At 51.8% G+C, this 23,861-nt stretch overlaps 1 protein-coding gene across 1 annotated transcript; it reads right to left on the bottom strand.

The window, feature by feature from the left end:
- Positions 1 to 1,680: 1,680 nt before the first annotated feature.
- On the bottom strand, positions 1,681 to 23,432 carry LOC132816589 (rho-related GTP-binding protein RhoG-like). The gene is made up of 2 exons (XM_060826384.1): positions 22,995 to 23,432; positions 1,681 to 5,553 (listed from the first exon to the last, which is right to left on the bottom strand). The coding sequence occupies exon 2, from the start codon at positions 5,515 to 5,517 to the stop codon at positions 4,942 to 4,944; it is 576 nt and encodes a 191-aa protein (XP_060682367.1). The 5' UTR covers positions 5,518 to 5,553; positions 22,995 to 23,432; the 3' UTR covers positions 1,681 to 4,941.
- Between the last annotated feature and the right edge of the window lie 429 nt (positions 23,433 to 23,861).

Consider the following 23,861-nt stretch of genomic DNA (forward strand, 5'->3'; position numbering starts at 1 on the left):
TGTCAGAGGGTCAGTGCTGAGAGAATGCCGCACTGTCGGAGGGTCAGTGCTGAGGGAGTGTCGCACTGTCGGAGGGTCAGTGCTGAGGGAGTGCCGCACTGTCAGAGGGTCAGTGCTGAGAGAATGCCACACTGTCGGAGGGTCAGTGCTGAGGGGGTGCCGCACTGTCGGAGGGTCAGTGCTGAGGGAGTGCCGCACTGTCGGAGGGTCAGTGCTGAGAGAATGCCGCACTGTCGGAGGGTCAGTGCTGAGGGAGTGTCGCACTGTCAGAGGGTCAGTGCTGAGGGAGTGCCGCACTGTCGGAGGGTCAGTGCTGAGGGAGCGCCGCACTGTCGGAGGGTCAGTGCTGAGGGAGCGCTGCACTGTCGGAGGATCAATGCTGAGGGAGCGCCGCACTGTCGGAGGGTCAGTGCTGAGGGAGTGCCGCACTGTCGGAGGGTCAGTGCTGAGGGAGCGCCGCACTGTCGGAGGGTCAGTGCTGAGGGAGTGGGCACTGTCGGAGGGTCAGTGCTGAGGGAGTGGGCACTGTTGGAGGGTCAGTGCTAAGGGAGTGCCGCACTGTCGGAGGGTCAGTTCTGATGGAGTGCCGCACTGTCGGAGGGTCTGTGCTGAGGGAATGGGCACTGTCAGAGGGTTAGTGCTGAGGGAGTGCCGTACTGTCGGAGGGTAAGTGCTGAGGGAGTGCTCTAGTCTCAGAGTCAGTACTGGAGGTCACCTCATTGAAACACAGAAGACGCTATCAAAGTGTGATTGGGCAGATATGGAGAGATTTTTTGACGCAGACTGTAGAATCTGTGAGACTGGGGCATGTCCCTGGTTGAGGGGTTGATGATTTCGGACTGAGCTGAGGATGAAGCTCTTTACTGGAGGAGTGTGAATCGCTGGATTGTCCATCCCTGGGTCTCAAGTCACTGCATATTCCATTGGGATTAGATTCTTTGGATTTTTGAGCACAATGGACTGCTCTGGGCATTTGGAGAGAACAGGAGATCTCAGGGTTAATGACAGCCAGGATCTCACTGAATAGTGTGGCAGACCCATTTCCTGCTGCTCGGATTTCTTCAGCATCTTGAAGATAAACTGATCCGTCCCTCAGTCACTAAGTTTACAAAATGTCACATCAAATGTTTTACACAGTGCTTCACAGGCAGACAGGGTGAATGGACCCAGAGTGAGTGCAGATTGAGAGTGTGACTCAGGGTGGATGGTATGGATGTCCCTGTGTCAGTGTGGTCAGTACATACTGACCAGCCCTGGGCTTTCCTGACAATAATCAGTCTGGGAATTTCCACTTGTTCCTGCCAGCAACAACGGTTTCTCAGAGGAGACAGTTCCAGCTTTCCACACCCCTGAGTGTTTCCTGACTCCATGTGGGCTGACACGTTCAGGTTCAGCCCCTTGTTCTGGAGTCGGTCCACCACAGGAAATAGCTTCTCTTTTTAACAACCCTATCAAACCCTTTCATCATCTTCAATCTCTCGGTTAGATCACCCTTTCATTTTCAAAACTCGAGGGATTACAAACCAAGGGCAAGTGATCTGCCTTTGTCAAGCAGCCTTTCAGCTTGTAGCAACTGGCCAGGCCAAGAAAACAAATCTAATACCAGGCCTCAAAAGGCTGGCCTGTCACTATGGCAACGCTAGGCCATTTGATCTTAGAACTAGCAATGTAACACCAATTATAAAGCCTTTATTAGCTCAAAAAATTAAAACAAACAATGCAACATCAGAGCAATTAAACATTCCAGCAAAAAAAAGCATATTTCAAAAGATCACACATTATAGATTTACAAAAGAGCAGATTGAGTTTGTTACATCCTTTCTTTTTAATTATGAAGACTTTTTCCTTTTTTTAAAAAAAGCACCTAATTTATCAGGACAATGTAGCAGGTTAAGGGGGGGGGGCTGGGGTAAACGTTACGCTGCAGGGGGGAATCTATGAACCTGAGGCTTCATTATCATCTCTGTCAGCGAGAGCACAAGGTGAATGATGGGGCAGGGATCGGAAGCTGAGCTTTGGACGGGAAACGTTGTTTCTGTATAATGCCTGCTGCGAGTGAGTGGGTCATCCAACCACATGAGCTGTAAGAGCAAGCTGGTGTATAGGAGCTGAAAGAGGAGACACGGGTGACTGGAGCGAGTCGGGGTGGGGTGTAGCTGGAGCGAGGTGGATTGGATTTCAGGGGCTTGCTGGAGTTTGGTTGCGGGACTGTGATTTCGGCCTAAGTCACCTGAGAGGTATCTGTTAGAATTAATGAACTTGCTCAGCAGCATGGTGGGTCGCGGTGGGGGGGTCTCAGGATTGGGGAACTATGGCACCTCCCAGTTGCGCTCAGCTCTGGTTTGACGTTCCGCAGGGGGAGACGGTGGTTGATGGTTATCACATGGACATCTAACCACCCGCTCTCCATCCTCCTGCCATTGGCTAGATCCCCATTGTCCCCCTCCTTCCCAATCACAAAGGCCACAGTCTCAAACTCCACCCCCCCCCGTAGCCAACTCCATGCCTTCACATCAAGCGCTAATTACATGAACATCTTTACAAACCAAAATAAACAAACAAACAGTCAAAAGAAACAAGAGATTGCTTTTTTTTAAAGAAAGACACCAAGCACCGCCCCCCCCACCCTACTTTCCATCCAGGTATGGTTTTGAATGGGGAGGGGTGTAGGGAAAGGGCTGAGGGGGAGGTGAAGAGGAATGTGGAATCTCCTGGATGGAAAGGGAAATCGGAAAGAGAGGAAATGCCAGAATGTGGAGATCCAGCAGATCCCGAGGGAGTCTCAGCATTCGGAAGGAGTCGGTATAATGTCTGTTGGAGAGGGAGCTCACTGTGGGACAGCTCCTGGGCCATCTTCACCCCCATTAACCAGACCGTGCAACCGAGTTCATCCCTTTCCGTTCATCATTGTGGGCGGGGGGGGAAGAGAGTGGATTTTAGGGGGTGCAAGAGGGGACGGGGGCTATTAAACCCAGACCGGTGGGAGTGAAAGTGGTTTTGAACAGTTTATGGCAGGAAGAGGGGGATTAGGAGCTGGTTCCCCTTCAGTAACCAGCACAGTGTGTCTCACCATCAGGATCATTCTGGTCAGAGGACAGAGCCCATTCCCAACACACACCCTCCCCAGGGGGTCTCCTCACACTCACATCCCCACCCACTGTGTGGGGGCCTGAGTGGTACTGACTCAGAATCCCGACCGCCAATAGGTAGTATAGGTTTTACACATCAACTCCCATTTTCCCTCCTCTTTGAGCTAGGCTGGCCCCCATCCCATTCAGACAACTCCCCCCCCCCCCCATACCCACCTTCAATCCCCGGCAAACGGCAACTCAAGGTCCAGATGGTTTGAGCCACTGACAAATGCCTGAAGGTCCAGTGGGATCCTGCTGGGATTTCACAGAGGGGACACGAGGCAGCTGCTTGCCCATCAACCCTCTCCACCCACAGGCAAGGCCATTCTGCCCCAGCACAATCCCCTAGCCCACCCCGCCCTCCAGGGACAAAACAAAGCCACTGAACGTATCGGACTTTATTCCTTGGAATGTCAGAGGCCGAGGGATGACCTCACTGAGGCGTATAAAATCATGAGGGCTTGGATAGGATTAATGCAGAGAATCTTTTTCCCAAGGATGGGGAATTGAAAACTAGAACGCACAGGCTTAAGGTGAGAGGGGGAACGATTTAAGAAGGACCTGAGGGATAACTCTTCACACAGAGAGTGGTGTGTGTATGGAACGTGGTTGAGGCTGGTACTACAACAACAACATTTAAGAGTCATTTGGATAGGGACATGGATGGGAAGGGGTTAGAGGGATATGGACCCAGTTGGGCAGTTGGAAATGAGCCAAGTGGGCACCATGGACCATGCTATATTGCTCTATGACTCTATAACTGAAAGCAATGAATTTGGAAAGACCTCACACAGTCTCTTGTTTGAGATTGATTCTGGATTGGGAATGAAACATCCTGATGCAACCTACCAAAATTCTCAACCAATCTAGGCTCAGGAGGGCCAGTGCAGTTGTGTTAAAAGGGGAGGAGAGGGAAGCCACTGGATTCCCCTGTGATCTCCCTCCCTTCACCCTGCAGCCAGGACTACCTCACCCGGAAACTCTCGACCAATGGGAAGCCGAGGTACAGGAAGGTGCGGATAGGCTGAGGCTGTGCCTGAGGGTGTTCCTCGTAATCCCCTGGGAGATGTGGGCAATCCAGGGTGACCCCCCTGGGAGATGGGGGCCGTCTCTGGTGAGCAGCTCATTCCAGGAGCAGGAATAATGACAATGTGCAGGGGAGCTCCTGTGAAGGGGGGGGGGGGGGGGGGCCCAAGGATGAACCAAACACTGGGAGAACCTGACCCCTAACCTAGGATCACTCTGGACAGAGGGAGGGATGGGGGCTCTCGGATAGCAATCACACCAGCTATCTGGCTTAGGAAGTCATCCCCTTCCCACACACTCCCAGATTCATCCCCAAATGCACAAGAAATAACTTTTCTTGGGAGACAGTGTCTACCAGGGTCTTGGTGAGGGGGGGGTGGGGGTGGTTTTGGAAGCAAAGAGGTTGTGCCCTGAATATTGGGAACAGACCTATTGTAGATCTCTGCCCTTGGTCACTCTCCTTCTGAACGTTGGACAGAGTTGAGCTCTTCCCACGGTCAGTGGGATTTCCAGGGCCGTTACCCAGAGATTACAATGTCCTGACTGTGGCTACCATCGGCAGGGGTTGGGGGGGTTTGGGGAGGTGGAGGGAATGACAGGCTGGGGGAGGGGGAAGTGGGGGGGGGGGGGAGAGAGGGTGGGAGAGTGGGTAAGGGGGAAAGGAAGGGAGGGAGTGGGGAAGGGGGAGTGGGGAGAGTGGGGAAATGGTAAAGGGAGAGGGAGGGGAGTGGGAAAGGGGAGTGAAGGTGGGAGGGGGAATGGGGAGGGGGAGAGGGAGCCTTCTTCACAAGAGCTGACAGGATCGCTTGCTTTTCACCGGAGCTGGGTTAATGACAGCTCTCACAGCCTCGGCGAAGACTTCTTTAATGCCTTCCTGGTTGAGGGCGGAGCACTCCATGTATTTGACGGCCTGGATCTGCTTGGCCAGCCCGTTGCCTTGGTGATGGGAGATGGGGCTCAGGCTCTGCTCCTTCAGTTTCTTGATGGTCTCAGGGTCATTCCTCAAGTCCTTCTTGGTGCCCACCAGAAGCATTGGCACATCCGGGCAGTGGTGGGTCACCTCAGGGTGCCACTTGTGGCGCACATTCTCATATGATGGGGGGCTGGCTATGGAGAAGCAGATGATGAAGACGTCAGTCTGGGGATAGGATAATGTCCTCAGTCTGTCATACTCCTCCTGACCCGCAGTGTCCCACAGGTTCAGGCTTACTGTCCGATTGTCCACGGTGATCTGTGCGCTGTAGTTATCGAAGACGGTTGGGATGTATTCCTTGGGGAAGGCGTTGGTGGTGTAACAGATCAGGAGGCAGGTCTTCCCAACTGCACCATCTCCCACCACCACACATTTAATGCTCTGCATCCCTGGGCCGTGGTAATCACCTTCTCAGTCAGTAACCTACAAACCCATCGAAACAAAACCCAACACGTCAGCAATCCCACAACAAACCACCTCCCCCTCCCCTAACCCCACTCTGAACCTGCTGCCAGTGTGGAGTCACACATTAGGCCAGACAGGATAAACACGGCAGACTCCCTTCCCGCAGAAACTTTAGTCAGCCAGTGGCTATGTGGTCAGCATTAGGCAAACGCGGCATTCAGATCTTTATTAAATCCATCCATCACAGCGACATTCACCTCCTAGAATCTCAGTTACTCGCTCAGTGCCACCACATCAACATCATGGGCTACCCTCGAGGGAGAAACGACAACGATGGCTTAAACAAAACGATACCTGGACTCCAAGCTACAACAGAGGGGTGTTCCAGGCTATTTCAAAGGGTACGTTGTGATTTGAAAGTTTTCAGTACGTTGTGGGTTCCAGCTGATGGCAGTCTGGAATGAGGGGCAGAGCGGGATCTATTTGGAATGAAATGAGGAAGGTCTCTGACACACAGCGGTGATCAGTGAGAGGTCGGTTGCTCATCCAGTTCTGTTAGAGGTGGTTTACGCAGGGACAGAGCAGATCGGTCACAATCTCGGTGAATTAAGGACAGCCCAGAGGGGCCGAAGAGCCGCCTCCTGTTCCAAAGCTTGGATCACATTGTTGGAAAACCCATCTGACTCAGGAAGGCTGGACCAGAGGCTTGGAATCCAGGATTCGCTCTGCTCCATGACCTCTAACCCTTGGACCAGTTAGCTAGGGACACATTACACTTTGCCCCAGAGCTAAGGGAACTCCAACGGGGGGGGGGGGCGGTCTGTGGTCAGGAAAGGAAACTGAGGTTGTCAGGGAGACAGGTATGGGCTGTCAGTGAGGGAGCTCTGTCTCAGCTTGCCTGTTAGTGACAGTGTAGACCAGAACAGGCAACTACAACAAGGGTCAGCAAACCTTCTCCGGCCAGGTCACCAGGAATATTCAAGGCTGAGACGGATTATTAACCAGGAAGTGAACCAAGGGTTTTGGGGAAAAGGCAGGAAAATGGAATTAAGGATCTTCAGATCAACCATGACCTCACAAAATGGGGAACAGAACTGATGGGAGGACCGGCCTACTCCTGCTCCAATGTATTTTGGTTTCTGATCTGAAATGCCCGAGTGGGTTATTCCTTATGATCCATACTCACCGAAAACATCCTGATCACATCCCCACATCATCCTAAAAATGGCCACATCAACGCAGCACAGCTCCCTCAGGGGTCAGTGCTGACTCCCTGCTCAACACTCTCACTTCCCAGTCTAAATGTCAAAGGTCACAGAAGGTAGACCAACACTCCGACAGTGCGGTGCTCCCTCAGTGCTGACCCTTGCATTGCAGTGCAGAGGGAGTGCCGCACTGTCCGAGGGTCAGTGCTGAGGGAGCGCCGCACTGTCGGACGGTCAGTGCTGAGGGAATGCTGCACTGTCGGAGGGTCAGTGCAGAGGGAGTGCCGCACTGTCCGAGGGTCGGTGCTGAGGGAGCGCCACACTGTCGGAGGGTCGGTGCTGAGGGAGTGCCGCACTGTCGGAGGGTCGGTGCTGAGGGAGTGCCGCACTGTCGGAGGGTCGGTGCTGAGGGAGTGCCGCACTGTCCGAGGGTCGGTGCTGAGGGAGCGCCACACTGTCGGAGGGTCGGTGCTGAGGGAGTGCCGCACTGTCGGAGGGTCGGTGCTGAGGGAGTGCCGCACTGTCCGAGGGTCGGTGCTGAGGGAGTGCCGCACTGTCGGAGGGTCAGTGCTGAGGGAATGCCGCACTGTCGGAGGGTCGGTGCTGAGGGAATGCCGCACTGTCGGAGCGTCAGTGCTGAGGGAGTGCCGCACTGTCGGAGGGTCGGTGCTGAGGGAATGCCGCACTGTCGGAGCGTCAGTGCTGAGGGAGTGCCGCACTGTCGGAGGGTCAGTGCTGAGGGAATGCCACACTGTCGGAGGGTCGGTGCTGAGGGAGTGCCGCACTGTCCGAGGGTCGGTGCTGAGGGAGTGCCGCACTGTCCGAGGGTCGGTGCTGAGGGAATGCCGCACTGTCGGAGGGTCGGTGCTGAGGGAATGCCGCACTGTCGGAGCGTCGGTGCTGAGGGAGTGCCGCACTGTCGGAGGGTCGGTGCTGAGGGAATGCCGCACTGTCGGAGCGTCAGTGCTGAGGGAGTGCCGCACTGTCGGAGGGTCAGTGCTGAGGGAATGCCACACTGTCGGAGGGTCGGTGCTGAGGGAATGCCGCACTGTCGGAGGGTCGGTGCTGAGGGAATGCCGCACTGTCGGAGGGTCGGTGCTGAGGGAATACTGCACTGTCGGAGGGTCAGTGCTGAGGGAGTGCCGCACTGTCGGAGGGTCGGTGCTGAGGGAGTGCCGCACTGTCGGAGGGTCAGTGCAGAGGGAGTGCCGCACTGTCGGAGTAATGCCCTTCCGAGTAGATGCTCCTGTTTTGAAGGTGACCAGGGGCAACATCAGTGAACTAGGTCATCGTGTCATCATCATTTTGCTCTCGTGGAATCGTGCCATGTAGAACATGGCCTTAGTGTTTACGCAGTGAACCACAAAGTGGTTTGGGATGTCCTCTACCGGAGAACGGTGCTATAAAAATGCAAGTTTTTTGTCCTTTTCCTCATTTAGCCTCATGGGTTAACAAAAGTGACAATTAAGGGGGGTGGTTGGAATCAGTTGAAAATAACTCCTTAATGATCTATCTGCAAGGAAAAGAGTGGGCCAGCATTAATCTGATTCTCTGATAAGGCCGGTATCGAGGGAGCAGTGTGTTTATACGTTGTCTTCCTGGTGATTAACTCAGTGGATGATGCAGGGTGTGTTTATACTGAACCAATAACACACCATTTCACCGAACGTAGACCCCAACAGCAGGTCAGGAACAGATAAAGCTCTGTCACTCTGCTCCGTCTGGCTGGACTTGCCCTAGACAAGGCCTGGTGGTTCCTATGCGACTAATCCTCCCGCCCAGGCCTCGTCACCCCCTCCCCAGCCCGCCCTGAGCCCATCACCCTGCTCCAATTCCCCCTCATTACTCTGCCTCTGTGAACTGACTGAATGAACTGCTCTGACAGAGACCTGAGGTCCTGGCTCAGTGTCAGTAACAGCAGGAACAAGGCCCTGGCTTCACGCCCCAGGGGTTAGAGGTGGAGGTGCAGAGAGAGAATCATTAACCTGGACACCAGGCCTCAGGCTTCTCTCTGTGCAGAGACTCTGTGAAAGTCACCTTGTACAAGGTGGGAATTAAGAGTAAAATGGAACCTCAGTGTTGCTGGAACCCACCAGAGCCCAAGGCTGATCTTACTGTTTCTCTAAAGTTCTGGGACTAGGCCCTGCCTCGGTCCAGGGGAGGGGGAGGGTAACTGAGCTCACACCCACAGCCCACACCTCATGAGGGATAGCAGTCCCAGGAAGGGAGTGGCCAGTCAGAAAAGGGTTAATTTTACAAAGACAGGTCTCTCAGGTATCGCCGCCAGCTTAGGAACGAAGCAACCTAAAGGAGCAGTTAGAAGGGTTTGGGTAGTTTCTCTTGAATGACTATTTCCTCTGGGAGGGGGAGAGAAAGGGATGAGGGAGGGGAGGGAACGGGGGAGTTGGGGTGAAGAAATGGGGAAAGGGAAGGGGAAGAGGGAAAGCAGGAGAGGAGGGGGAACTCTCCCCCCGTCACCAAAAAGGAAGGAGGCTTGATGCTGGGAGTGAGGCCCCACTGTCTTACAGAGATGTTAATATTCAGCTTCAGGAGGAGGGACTCTGCCAGGGTAATAGCCTGCTCAAAGACATCCACTTGACAGGACTCAAAGTCAGAAAGTGAAAGGCGGAGGGGTTTAGGGAGGGAGGGTCAGAGTCCAGGGTCCAGGCAAGTGAAGGCATGGCTGCCATTGTGAATGCGATGGGAATTGGGAGATGCTCAAGGAGCGAGAATTCCCAGAGGATCGGGACTTGGGAGACAGGGAAGGGCCATGGGAAGGGGTGGATCTGAACTAAGACAAGGATAAACAAGAATTTTAAACTGGAGGCTAGGAACCAACAGAAGAGAACGAGAGAATAGTGATGGGGGGTTTGGATGTGGGGAATGGAGTTTTGAACGAGGACGGATGTCATTGTATTGAAGGCGGTTTCCCAGATGAAAACCTGGAATGGGTGGGAAAGGTTGGGCAGGCTAGACCCAACAGAGTTCCAAAACGTGAGAGAGATTCAACTGAAACACCCAGGATCGTGAGGGACATGGCCTGGGGAGGGACGGTGGGGGATGTGGAATGGATGGTTCCTCCTGTGGGAGATTGTACAACAAAACGGTCACTGTTTAACAACCAGGGGCCACCCATTTCCAACAAAACCCAGGAGAAACCTCTTTCCCTTCAGGGAGTTTGGGATTGTTGTTGAAACCTGATGGGAGGACAGTCTTTGAATAGTTTTGAGGCCAAGGTGCAGTGGTCTCTGATGAACAAGGGGTGAAAGGTTATGGGGGGGCAGGCAGCAATGTGGACTGATCAGATCCACCATGACTACACCAGCTGGCTGGAGGGGCTGAATGGCCTATTCCTGATAGTCAATCCTGCCTCCAATCAGTGGACCCCTCACGGTGATTTGAAGACTGGAGAGTTTTCTTTGACTTTTGTGAAACTCTGAAGGGGATGAGGAGAGGTTTCCCAGTGGTACGGTTACATTGGACCCAGACCCTTTCCCACAATGGCCCGGAGAGTCAGGCTATCGAAAACCTGATCTCACTTTGATCTGAGATAAGGAGAAATTCATTTACTCTGGGGGGGGGGGGGGGGGGGGGGGCTGGGAATTTTGGGGTTTCTCCACCTCACAGAGCTGTGGGAGCTCAGTCATTGAAGACGTCCAAGGTAGTGATTGATAGATTTCTCTAAAACAGAGGGCCGGCGGGGGGGAGTTGGACAGTACAGGGGCAGGAGGTGAGGAAAAGGCATTGATGTATTCAATCAGTCACGATGGTGTGGAATGGTGGGGCAGGCTCAATGGGCTGAATGGTCTGGAGGCACCACGTCCCTATCCCGGAGCTCATTCTTCCAAACAGCAAGTACAGACTTGAAAGGGTTCAGAAAAGATTTACAAGGGTGTTGCCAGGGTTGGAGGATCTGAGCTACAGGGAGAGGCTGAACAGGCTGGGGCTGTTTTCCCTGGAGCATCAGAGGCTGAGGGGTGACCTTATAGAGGTTTACAAAATCATGAGAGGCATGGATAGGATAAATAGGCAAAGTCTTTTCCCTGGGGTTGGGGAGTCCAGAACTAGAGGGCATAGGATTAGGGTGAGAGGGGAAAGATATAAAAGGGACCTAAGGGGCAACTTTTTCACACAGAGGGTGGTACGTGTATGGAATGAGCTGCCAGAGGAAGTGGTGGAGGCTGGTACAATTGCAACATTTAAAAGGCATTTGGATGGGTATATGAATAGGAAGGGTTTGGAGTGATATGGGCCGGGTGCTGGCAGGTGGGACTAGATTGGGTTGGGATATCTGGTTGGCATGGACAGGTTGGACCAAAGGGTCTGTTTCCGTGCTGTACATCTCTATGACTCTAAAATTCCACTGAACGGTGTTTCCCCTCCAGCCTGACCCACAATCCCATGCAGCACTATGTGTTGCTCCCTCTGCCCTGGTTTGAAATTCCTTTGATTATTAAAGGGTTACAGAGTGATGTTTCTGCGTAAAACTCTGCAATTATTCAGCACAACAGACCTAGGCACCGTGCCCACACACACAGTTGGTTCCTAACGGCCTGGGAAGCAATCACATTGTGCACAGCAAGTACAGTAGCAGCACCTTGCTCTGGTGTGACTCATTAACCCTGGCCGTTCCAGTCACACTGCAACAAGTGTGCACACAGACTCAGTCACCACCTCGACTCTGTCTCAAATAGAGCACAGCTTTGGAAGTAACTCTAGGGGAAAGGCCAACTCACTCTCACTGCGTCGACTGGGTGAAGAGAGGGAGGAATCCCAGAAACCCAGCCCACAGGCAGAGAGGACAATACTGAGCTGGGGCGGACGTCCACGGGGACAGAAGAGGCCATTCAGTCCCTCAAACCTGTTCTACTATTCAATGCAATCAGAGCTGATCTGAATTTTAACTGTGGTTTCTAGGCTGGCAGATGAATATGGAGCTCTGAGCAATACAAGTACTGAGAGAAGATGATAAGACATGGGAGCAGAATTGGGCCATTCGGCCCATCAAGTCTATTCCATTATTCAAGCATGGCTGATATGTTGCTCAACTCCATTCTCCTGCCTCCTCCCTGTTCCTTGAGCTCCTTCCTAATCAAAATCCTATCTCTGTCTTACACACACACAAAGACTTGGCCCCCCACAGCCCCCTACAACAAGGTGTCCCACAGATTCCCCACCCTCTGGCTGAAGAAACCCCTCCTCATCTCAGTTATAAAGGGTCATCCCTTCACCCTGAGGCCGGGCTAGTGTCCTAGTCTCTCCTCCTGGTGGAAACATCTTCTGCACAGCCACTCTACCCAGGTCTCTCAGGATTCTGTAAGTTTCAGTCAGACCCCCCACCCCACCCCCTGCATCCTTGTAAACTCTATTGCCTCCAGACCTAGCGACCTTAATTGCTCCTGAGACAATGAACCCTTCATCCCGGGGATCATGGTTGTGAACCTCCTGTGGTTCCCCTCCTCCAACACCAGCACCTCCTTCCTTAGACACTGGGCCCACAATACTGATCACAGTATTCCATACAAAAACAGAAACTGCTGGAAAAGCTCAGCTGGCCTGCCAGAATCAGGAGAGAGGGAGGAGAAAAGAGAGAGGAGAAAAGAGAGAGAGAGAGAGAGAGAGAGAGAGGAGAAGAGAGAGAGAGAGAGGAGAAAAGAAGAGAAGAGAAGAGAAGAGAAGAGAGAGGAGAAGAGAGAGAGAGAGAGGAGAGAGAAGAGAGAGAGGAGAAAAGAGAGGAGAAGAGAGAGAGAAGAGAAGAGAGAGAGAGGAGAGAAAGAGAGAGATTCCCACCCCCACGTGAGGAGATGCTTTCTCCAAAATGACCTTGTTGTGACCCACCCATCAGAAGAAATAGATTCTCTCCATCAATTCAGTCAAACTCTTTAATCATTTTAAACCTCCTGATAAAACCATCCCAGAATTGTCTGTGTGCGAGGGGAAGGAAAGCTGGGTCAGAGAGAGCTGTCCTCAGAAGTTTACCCTTTTATTCTTGTGATCATTGAGCACCCTCCCCAAGGCTGCTATCTCCTGGTGAGGAGTGAACCCAGTCAGTCACTCAGTCAGGGGTCTACACCCAGACCCTCACACATACTGCAAGGCCAGCTGCAGGTCCTGGTGAATTTTACATCCAAGACAATGGACAATATTCCAGAAACCCTCTTTGTTATTTTAACAGCAAACGACTGCAGTGAAACCTGCTTCATGAGGGGACTGCCTCAGGGACTCACCGTGAAACAGTGGGCCCACCCTCAGCACAAAGGGAGTTCTGTCAGTCCCAGCCTGTCCCAACAGGAACCAGCTCAAACTCCTACCTTCAGTCTGTAGACCTGCTGCAGCACCGAGGGAGTGCTGCACTGTCGGAGGGTCAGTGCTGAGGGAGTGGGCACTGTTGGAGGGTCAGTGCTGAGGGAGTGGGCACTGTCGGAGGGTCAATGCTGAGGGAGTGCCGCACTGTCGGAGGGTCAGTGCTGAGGGAGTGCCGCACTGTCGGAGGGTCAGTGCTGAGGGAGCGCCGCACTGTCGGAGGGTCAGTGCTGAGGGAGCGCCGCACTGTCGGAGGGTCAGTGCTGAGGGAGTGCCGCACTGTCGGAGGGTCAGTGCTGAGGGAGTGCCGCACTGTCGGAGGGTCAGTGCTGAGGGAGTGGGCACTGTCGGAGGGTCAGTGCTGAGGGAGTGCCGCACTGTCGGAGCGTCAGTGCTGAGGGAGTGCCGCACTGTCGGAGCGTCAGTGCTGAGGGAGTGCCGCACTGTCGGAGCGTCAGTGCTGAGGGAGTGCCGCACTGTCGGAGGGTCAGTGCTGAGGGAGTGGGCACTGTCGGAGGGTCAGTGCTGAGGGAGTGCCGCACTGTCGGAGGGTCAGCGCTGAGGGAGTGCCGCACTGTCGGAGGGTCAGTGCTGAGGCAGTGCCGCACTGTCAGAGGGTCAGTGCTGAGGGAGTGCCGCACTGTCGGAGCGTCAGTGCTGAGGGAGTGCCGCACTGTCGGAGGGTCAGTGCTGAGGGAGTGCCGCACTGTCGGAGCGTCAGTGCTGAGGGAGTGCCGCACTGTCGGAGCGTCAGTGCTGAGGGAGTGCCGCACTGTCGGAGGGTAGGCGTTCTCACATAGATCCCACAGCCAATATTTCCAACATTTCCTAACCGCTGGTTACCGGGTCACCACAACACTGCTGACTGCGGGATCGAGGTGTGCACCAAACTGCTGCCACTCTTCCCTCATTATATCAGTGACATCACACCAAAAATCCCTCGCTCTCTGGTGAGGTTTCCCAGAACACGGGAGGCGGTGGGAATTGCTGGTAAAGGTCTGGGTCATACCTCAGCTTCCCGGTTCTGGCGTTTTCACGTGAGAACAAACCACCGCGGGTAAACCGAAGAAAACAGTGTTCCTTGTTTTGGGTGTTTGTTTGTTTGTGGTTTTCTTTAACTCCTGTTGATACGGAGCCAAAGCTGAGTGTAAACTGGGTGTCAGGAATCCTGGGAAGCTAACTGGTAAGAAATGCGAAACCTGAGAGCACAGGGAGTGGCTGCGCTGAACGGCTGAAGCAGTAAAGAGGGACATCAGAACATAATCTCACAGGAAACAAAAGCAGCAAGTGAACCATTCGGCCCATCAAGTCTGTTCCCCCATTCAATGCGATCTCAGCCAAGCCATGTAATGAGAGTCAGGGGTGTTTATAATCCTTACACAATACAACTTGTGGTCTTAAACTGAATTCCCAGCACAGATACACAAGCCACTAACAGAAACAGAAAATCTCAGCAGGTCTGGCAGCATCTGGGGACAGAAAGCAGACCTAACGTTTCGGGTCAAGTAACCCTTCCTCAGAACAATCGGAGGCCATTTGGCCCAACTGCTTTAGGGTGCCCCATGTCACACCAGCCTCCTCTCATTCCCACTTCCCTTCACCATATTCATCTACTCCCCCCATCCCTTTTCCCTCGTATGTTTACCAAGCTCAAGATAAATCTATTTAAGATTGGGTTTTAATTAAGAATGCCGTAGGAATAGTTACACTGAGAAACAGTGATTGTAATAAAATGGAATCCCATGTTACGTCTGAAATAGACATACTCAGTTTCAAAACAGATTCTTAAACTGAAATAAAGTCAATTGCATCAGTCTGAGAGGAAACGAGCTTATGTTCAGAATAAAGGAAGCAGCTTATTAGATTGCAAAATAACAGGAACAGCTCTGAAGAGGCCAGAGAGCATCTGGGGAGCTAGCACACAGGGACAGCAGGGAATCAGGAAGGGGGGATAGAATGTTGGCCCTTACTTTAAGGGGGTTGGAGTATCAAAGTAGGGAAGTCTTACTGCAAATGTACATGGTGCTGGTGGCTTGGCAGCACGGTGGCTCAGTGGTTAGCACTGCTGCCTCCCAGCGCCAGGTTCGATTCCAGCCTTGGGTGACCATCTGTGTGGGTTTCCAGGTGAAGTGACCATGGGAAATTGCCCATAGTCTTTGGGGATGTGTTGGCTAGGTGCATTAGTCAGAGGTAAATGTACAGTAATGGAGTAGGGGAACGGGTCTGGGTGGGTTACTCGCTGGAGGGTCAGTGTGGATTTGTTGGGCAGAACAGGCCTGTTTCCACACCAGAGGAATTCTACGAGACCACATGTGGAGTGCTGTGAGCTGTTCCAGTCCCTTATTTAAGGAAAGATATTATTTCATTTGGAAGCAGTTCACTAGGATGGCCCCTGGGATGGGGAGGGATTGTCTTATGAGTGAAGATCAGGAATTTACTCCCTTGGGTTTAGAAGAATGAGAGGGGATCTCATTGAAACATCTAGGATTCCTAAGGGGCTTGATGGGGTCAATGCTGAGAGGATGGCTCCCTTGTGGGAGGGTCTAGGAGCAGAGGGCACAGTCTCAGAATAAAGGGGAACCAATTTCAGACTGAGATGGGGAGGAATTTCCCCTCTCTGTGAGGTTGGAGCGTCTTTGGAATTCCTTGTCACAGACAGAGAGCTGTGGGGGCAGGGTCCGTGTGGATATTTAAGGCTGAGAGAGATTCTTGATCAGTCGGGGAATAGAAGGGGAAAGGGCAGGAAGATGGACATGAGGAATGTGGGATCAGCTGCGATCCTCTCGAATGGTGGAGCAGGTTTGAGGGGCTGAATGGCCTCCTCCTGTTCCTATTTCTGATGGTCTTATGGAGAAAACAGACAACATTTGAAATCCACTGAGTTGATGATGGGTGAATGATGAACAATGTGCCAACAGCCATGGCCTGGGTACTCTGGCAGAGAGGGAGTGGGCAGTGAGTGGGTCTGCAGCCAGGGTGGGGGAGGTGGAAGTGGGACAGGGGACTGCTCCTGGTCCTCAACAGCAGAGTGGAGTGAGCTGGGCTCTGATTGCTTCACCCAATGCGATGTCAGAATCACACAGTGTCGAAAGGGTTTCCAAACACAAGCAACTATTCCGTCAGCTTCCTCACTGACACACACCGAGAATACCAGCAGAAAACGGAAGAGATGCTCTGACCAGAACGAAGGGCATGGTTTTGGATCTCACAATCCAAGAACTTTCATCATCCCAAACCAAACCAGAGGAAATCACATCAACAAGCTGCAGCAAGTTAAAGGAATTACAGAAAGGAGGCACTGGCCCCGATGGGGTGCACAGGAGGTTCACTGGGTGAATTCTGGAGTACAAGGGGGTTGTCTCATGAGGAGAGGCTGAGGAGACTGGGATTATACTCATGGGGATTTACAAGAATGAGGGGGATCTTATAGAAACATATAAAATTCTGAAGGGAATAGATAAGATAGAAGCTGAGAGGATGTTTCCACTGGCGGGTGAGACTAGAACAACAGGACATTGCCTCAAAATGAGGGGATGCACATTTTGGACTGAATTCAGAAGGAACTCCGTCACCCAGAGGGTTGTGAATCTGTGGAACTCCCTGCCCAGGGAAATAGTTGAGGCTTCCTCGGTAAATGTTTTTAAAGCTAAGATGGATAATGTTTTGAACAATAAAGGAATTAAGGGTAATGGTGAGAGGGCGGGTAAGTGCAGCTGAGGGCATGGAAAGATCAGCCATGATCTTATTGAATGGCGGGGTACGCTCAATGGGCCGGATGGCCTCTTCCTGCTCCTGGTTCCTATATTCAGAGGCTCGATGAGGATAATGCTGTGGATGTGGGGTACATGGGCTTCCAGGTGTTCAATATCACACCACACAACAGCCATGTGAGCAGATTCACCGGCCACGGTGTGGAAGGGGTAGCAACACTGTGGCTGGGTGGCAGGAAACAGAGAGTAATGGTCATTGGACACAGGTCACAATTCCAAAATGTGCAGGTGACAGGAGACACAGACACATTCGAAACGGTGAGGATGACACTGCAGACTCTGGAAGAACGTAGGTATGTTGGTGGAGTGGGCCCTGCAGGCAGCAGGTCAGAGAGCACCAGAGGAAGGAGGTGACGTTGATATTGTGTACAGATGTAGGAGTCACACTGTGGGAAGGAGAGGCTGCAGAAAACCAGGTGAACCAATTTGAAAAGTCATGGACAAGGTTTCAGACTGGGTTTCTTGCCTGGCCTGTTGGCTGCGCTATACCATGTACAGAGATTAGATTAGATTCCCTACAATGTGGAAACAGGCCCTTCGGCCCAACAAGTCCACACTGAACCTCCGAAGACCCATTTCCCTCTGACTAATGCACCTAACACGACAGGCAATTTCCCATGGCCAATTCACCTGATCTGTACATCTTTGGATTGTGGGAGGAAACCCACGCAGACACGGGGAGAATGTGCAAACTGCACACAGACAGTCGCCTGAGGCTGGAATTGAACCTGGGTCCCTGGTGCTTTGAGGCAGTAGTGCTAACTGAGATAGCTGGAAACTGAGAAACATGTTGTGTGTGTGTGTATATTGCACATTATGCTGCTAAAAGGAAGAATAGGTGGCATGGTGGCTCAGTGGTCAGCTCTGCTACCTCACAGCACCAGGGATCCAGGTTCGATTCCCCCTGGGGTCACTGTTTGTGTGGAGTCTCCCTGTGTCTGTGCAGGTTCCCTCTGTGTGCTCCGGTGCCCTCCAAACCTGTGCAGGTTAAGTGGATTGGCCATGGGAAGTGCAGGGTTCGGAGGATGAGGTGGGATGCTTTTCAGAGGGACAGTGTGCACTCAATGGGCAGAATAGCCTGCTTCCACACTGTAGGGATTATATGAATGTCATTTAATATTTACAAGTATTTCCAAACGCTCATGTATTACCTGCACTGAAGATAATCTTCGGCCTGAATGGGGAAGGAGGTTTGCCAATGGGACGGTGGGTGCAGTAATGGAATAATAGCCACATCCAATGGCCAATCAGATGAGGTTTGGACTGGGGTAGCTGCTGTGATACCAGACGGGAGTTATTTACTCCGATGCTGCTGGGAACGGAGGGTTTGTGTTATCAGGAGAGGCTGAACAGACTGGGACCGACTTCACTGGACCGTGAGGGGTTGACAAGTGACCTTAATGAGATCTATAAAATCGTGAGGGGAATAGATAAGGTGGAGAGCAAAGGTTCCCCCAACTCCCCCAGGCTGGGGAAGAGGTCAAAACAAAGGGGCTTTCTTTTAAGGTGAGAGGGGAAAGATTTAAAAGGGAGCTGAGGGGCAATGTTTCACACAGAGAGTGGTACGTATGTGGAATGAACCACCAGAGGGAGTGGTAAATTCAGATAGAGTGTTACAACATCTAAAAATCTTTTGGATAGATACATGAAAGGTTTTGAGCAATGTGGGCCAAGCACAAGCAAAGGGCCTAGTTTAGTTTTGGGAAAGCTGGTTAGTATGGACAGGATGGGCTGAAGGGCCCGTCTGTGCGGTATGACTCTGACTCTAAGATGAGGTTTGGTTCCAAGGGATGAGAACCTTCAGTCTCAAGAAGAGATGGAAGATGCTGGGATTGTCTCTATGGATTTGATCAAGGCTTTCAGATTCATGAGGAGTCTGGAGGGAACGGGGAGAAACGACTCCCATGGGGGGACGGAGAAACAGAGGCCGAGGGTTGAGGGGGATTGATAAAAGAAGGAATGGAGACACTGGCGGGGGGGGGAGAAGAGGGACCAGAATGTGCCGCCTCAGGGTGTGGGGGAGATGGTGTCCATCAAGGCTTTCAAACTGAAAAAAGGCCAATGGCATAAGGTGACCCATTCATTCATAGAGCCAGCACAATTATGAAGGCTGAATGGCCACCTGGACACCAATGAGATTCTATCCCAAGGGAAGGGATGTGAACTGTCGCTCAGAAAACCACAGTCATCAACTTCCACAAGTTATGACTAATAATGATTCTGAATTTTAATCCTGTTCAGTCATTAATGCTGACTGCAGCCCACTCTGCAGGGTATCCATGGCAACAGACAATGCTGCGATCGATGGTTACTCTCAAAGGGAGGAATCTGGCCACAGAAGCTGCAGGTCCAGATAAGATCTGACCCATGGTGTGATGATCCCTCATCACCAGTTAAACAGCGACAGCTACACCAACCACAAACAAAACCACAGTCACACACACTTCCCTGGCAGGCGCCAGGCCCCAACACTCCACCCCCCCCCCACCCCCAACCCCCAGCATTCCACCGCTCCCTCCAAACCCCAACCTGAGGGCTATGCCTGGACCCTGCCCCTCAGGATCACACCTCCCTGCAGGACCGCACCCAGACACTTCCCCCTTCAGGAATACTCCTGCACACCCCCAGAAACCACCCCACCCAAACCCCACCATCCCCAGAATTCCCCCCCACCTCAGAATCCCCCAGGACACAAAGTATTTATTCACCTCCTGGTTCCCCATTACTATCTCCACAGTCTCATTCTCTAAAGGCTCTTTATTGGCTTCTCTCCTCCTTTCCAGAAAGTAAAGAAGCTCTTACTGTCTGTAGTGATATTACTTGCAAGTTTACCCTCAAAGCTGGTCACTTTTTGTTAGTTTTCAAACCTTTCCCAGTCCTTTGCTGCATTGAAAGAAAATCCATACAATCTGATGCCATTCCCTGGTTAACATACCCCCCCTTTCTAGGGCCCTTCTTCCTCACTGGGATATATCTTTGTTGTGAGTCATTAACTATTTAGTTAAACATTATTTATTATTCTTCAACCATCTGCTGCACACCTCCTTCCCTAGTCCACTCCAGCCAGTCCTGCCCTCCTCCCATGCTGATGACTCTTATTTAACTTTGGCACAGCTGTTTCCAACCAGAGATCCTCCCCCTCAAACTGAATGCTACAGTTTACTGTGTTATGACCATTGTTTCCATAGGGATCTTCGACTCCGACAGCGCGGCGCTCCCTCGGTGCCGGCCCTCCGACATGGCGGCGCACCCTCGGCGCCAGCCCTCCAACTGCGCTGCGCTCCCTCGGCGTGCCGGCCCCCCCGACAGCACGGCGCTCCATCGGCGCCGGCCCCCCGACAGCGTGCCGCTCACTCGGCGCCCGCCCTCCAACAGCACGGCGCTCTCTCGGCGCTGAGTCTCTGTTGGGATAATGTGCTGAATTCTTTGGGGTTGGAGTTAAACACATGACCCTCAGTGTCGGAGCCCGAGGGTAGCTCAGCGCCATGACTGGTGTTACATGTGATATTTAATTCCCTCATCTAAAATCATTAATATATATATAGTGAATAAATATTGTGAATAGCACTGATGCGTATAGTAATCCTCTCGTCACTGCTTCCTATTCTGAAAAAGACCCAGTTATTCCTGCTATTTGCTTCCTGTCTGCTAACCCAGTCTTATATCCATCTGAATAGTTTATCCCCAATCCCATGCGCTTTAATTGTACATGTTAATCTCTTATGTGGGACTTTGTTGAAAAGCTTCTGAAAGTCCGAACAAGCCACATCCACTGGCACCACCAATCGACTCCACTGGTTAAATCCTTGAAGACTTAGTCATAGAGACGTACAGTATGGAAACAGACCCTTCGGTCCAACCTGTCCATGCCAGCCAGATATCCCAACCCAATCTAGTCCCACCTGCCAGCACCCGGCCCATATCCCTCCAAACCCTTCCTATTCATATACCCATCCAAATGCCTTTTAAATGTTGCAATTGTACCAGCTTCCATACACGTACCAACCTGTGTGTGAAAAAGTTGCCCCTTGCAGCAGATTTGTCAAGCATTATTTCCCTTTGTAAATCCATGCTGATTCTACCACTGTTTTCTAAATGCTTGCCATAAATCCATGATAATGCTTCATAAATTCCCCATCAGACGGAGTCATTAATTCCCTGATTTTTCTCTCTGCCTCCCGTTTGAAAAGTGGGGTTCCATTAGCGACCCTCCTGGACACCAATGCACCCGCTGTTTCCTCAGGCTATTTCTGTATCAGGCCGTGGGGATATATCCGCCTTCAATCCCAATTTCCCCAGCACCATTTCTCTGCTAATTCCAGTTTGATTCAGTTCCTCCCTCTCCCATCATTTCTGGGACATTACAGGAGGCGTCCTGTTTGAGGACAGTGAGCTGTGAATTTAGTTTCTCTGTTGTCCATTATAAATTGCTCCTTTTTCTGCCTTGAGGGACCTACTTCAGTCTTCACTAATATTTTTTCTCTTTATAAACCAATAGAAGCTTTTACAGTCAGTTCTTACATTTCCCTCCCACAAGCCTACTCTCAAGTTTCCCCCTTCCTAATCAATCCCTTGGCCCTCATTCTAAATGGTTTTAAACGATCGGGTCTAATGCTCATTCTTGCTAATCGTCTGCCTCTTTATTTCGCATCTAATATTATCTCTAACTTCCCTGATGACCCATGATTTGGTTACCGTTCTCTTTGTACTCTTGTACCAGACAGGAATCTACAATCTTTGCAGTTCACCCGTTTGCTCTTTGAATGTTTGCCACAAACTCTAACATTACTCAAGTCTGTTGTGTGGCACTTTATCCAGTGCCTTCTGGAACTCGACGTACACCACATCGACAGCGTTCCCCTCAACAACCTGCTGTTAGCTTTTCACAAATGATTTACACACGGGTTTCTTTATCAAAGCCATTGCTGCTTTTCCTGTCACCCACATTTGACCCAGTATCCTGTGCCAGAGGCTGACAGTGGTCCTGGGTCAGAGGGTACAGTTAGCCTATCACAGGCTGCAATGGAGTGGATTTTCAGGGGATCCCAACAGCATGGTGAACCCACTCCGTTCCTGATGGAGTTAACAGCACATGGATCAACTGCCAGTAACTGAGCAGCAGTGTATCCCTGCAGGGTCAATAAATCACAATTCAAGCCCCCAGCCACATCTAACTGTACTCCAGTGGGGGTGAGGGGTGGGGGTGGGGTGAGGGGGGATGGGGGGGGGGGGGGGAGGTGGGAGACGGGGGGGGGGGTGGTAGAGGGAGAGGGGTGGTGGAGGGAGACAGAGAGAGGGACGGACAGAGACAGAGAGAGGGACGGACAGAGAGGGGGCAGAGAGAGACAGAGAGGGAGACAAACAAAACAAATGAAAATAGGGCAATTTAGAAAGAGTAGTCTTAGTCTGTAATCCTTCTCTGAACAGCTTCCAGTGTATCTAACATCCTTCAGTAAGGATGGTGACCAGTCGTGGACACAGTACCCTAGATGTGGTCTCCCCAGTGCCCTGTATAACTGAAGCCTCATCTCCCTATTCCTGTATTCCATTCCCCTCACACTAAGTGATAACATTAGATTACTTTAGTATGGAAACAGGCCCTTCGGCCCAACAAGACCACACTGGCCCGCTGAAGTGCAACCCACCTATACCTTTACCTCTTCACCAAAGACTACGGGCAATTTAGCATTTTTGGACTGTGGGAGGAAACCGGAGCACCCGGAGGAAACCCACACAGACACGGGGAGAATGTGCAAACTCCACACAGTCAGTTGCCTGAGGCAGGAATTGAACCAGGGTCCCTGGCGCTGTGAGGCAGCAGTGCTAACCACTGAGCCACTGTGCCGCTCACTTGCTGTACCTGCACACTCTCCTCCTGTGGTTCATGCACAAGGTCACCCAGATCCCTCTGTATCTCAGAGTTCTGCACTTTCTCACGATTTAGATAATCTGTTTTTTTAAATTCTTTCTGCAAAACTGGACAAGTTCACACATTCCCAATATACACCCCTTGCCACATCTTTGCCCACTCACTGAACCTATCCACATCCCTACGTATTTCCTCATGTCCTTTTCACAGCTCACTTTCCCACCTGTCTTTGTGGCATCAGCAAATTGAGCTCCCGTACCTTGGATCCCTTCATCCAAGTCATTTCTCTAAAACTTGTGACATCCTACCAACCTGAAAAAGACTCATTTATTCCTACTCTCTGCTGCCTATGAGCTAACCAATCCTCTCCTTATGTTAATATGAGGTTCAAGATGTAGGTTTGCTCGCTGAGCTGGAAGGGTCATTTTCAGACGTTTCGTCACGATACTAGGTAACATCTTCAGTGAGCCTCCAGACAAAGCACTAAGGATGATTCCTGCTTTCTGTGTTTGGGTTTCTTTGGATTGGTGATGTCATTTCCTGTTCTTTTTCTCAGCGGATGGTAAATGGGATCCAAGTCAATGATTTTGTTGATAGAGTTCCGGTTGGAATGCCATGTTTCTAAGAATTCTCTTGCTTGTCTCCGTTTGGCTTGTCCGAGGATGGATGTGTTATCCCAGTCGAAGTGGTGTCCTTCCTCATCTGTATGTGAGGATACTAGCCAGAGTGGGTCATCCTGGTGGCTAGTTTTCTGCCTGCGAATCCAATGTCGTGTTTGTTACAGTCCTTGCGTGGTATTTTATAAATGACATTAGTTTTGCTTGTTGTCTGTATAGGGTCTTTCAAGTTCATTAGCTGCTGTTTTAGTGTGTTGGTGGGTTTGTGGGCTACCATGATGCCAAGGGGTCTGAGGAGACTGGCAGAATAGTCGTGAAAGATAGGAATCATCAGCAATGCTTTGTCCAGAGGCTCACTGAGGATGTTTCCTAGTATGGTGACAAGAGGGAGGGGGGGGAAAGAGAGAGGGTGCGGAGAGAGAGAGAGGGGGGAGGGGAGGGGGCGGAGGGGAGTGGGCAGAGAGAGAGAGGGGGGGAGGGGAGCGGGCGGAGAGAGAGAGAGGGGGAGGGGAGGTGAGGGGGTGGAGGGGAGTGGGCAGAGAGAGGGGGGGGAGGGGGGAGG

This window comes from Hemiscyllium ocellatum, chromosome 6 (assembly GCF_020745735.1).
Source record: "Hemiscyllium ocellatum isolate sHemOce1 chromosome 6, sHemOce1.pat.X.cur, whole genome shotgun sequence".
Taxonomy (NCBI): domain Eukaryota; kingdom Metazoa; phylum Chordata; class Chondrichthyes; order Orectolobiformes; family Hemiscylliidae; genus Hemiscyllium; species Hemiscyllium ocellatum.

What these genes read in the sequence shown, in the direction of transcription:
- LOC132816589 (XM_060826384.1), bottom strand. Translation starts at nt 5,517, where the DNA reads ATGCAGAGCATTAAATGTGTGGTGGTGGGAGATGGTGCAGTTGGGAAG.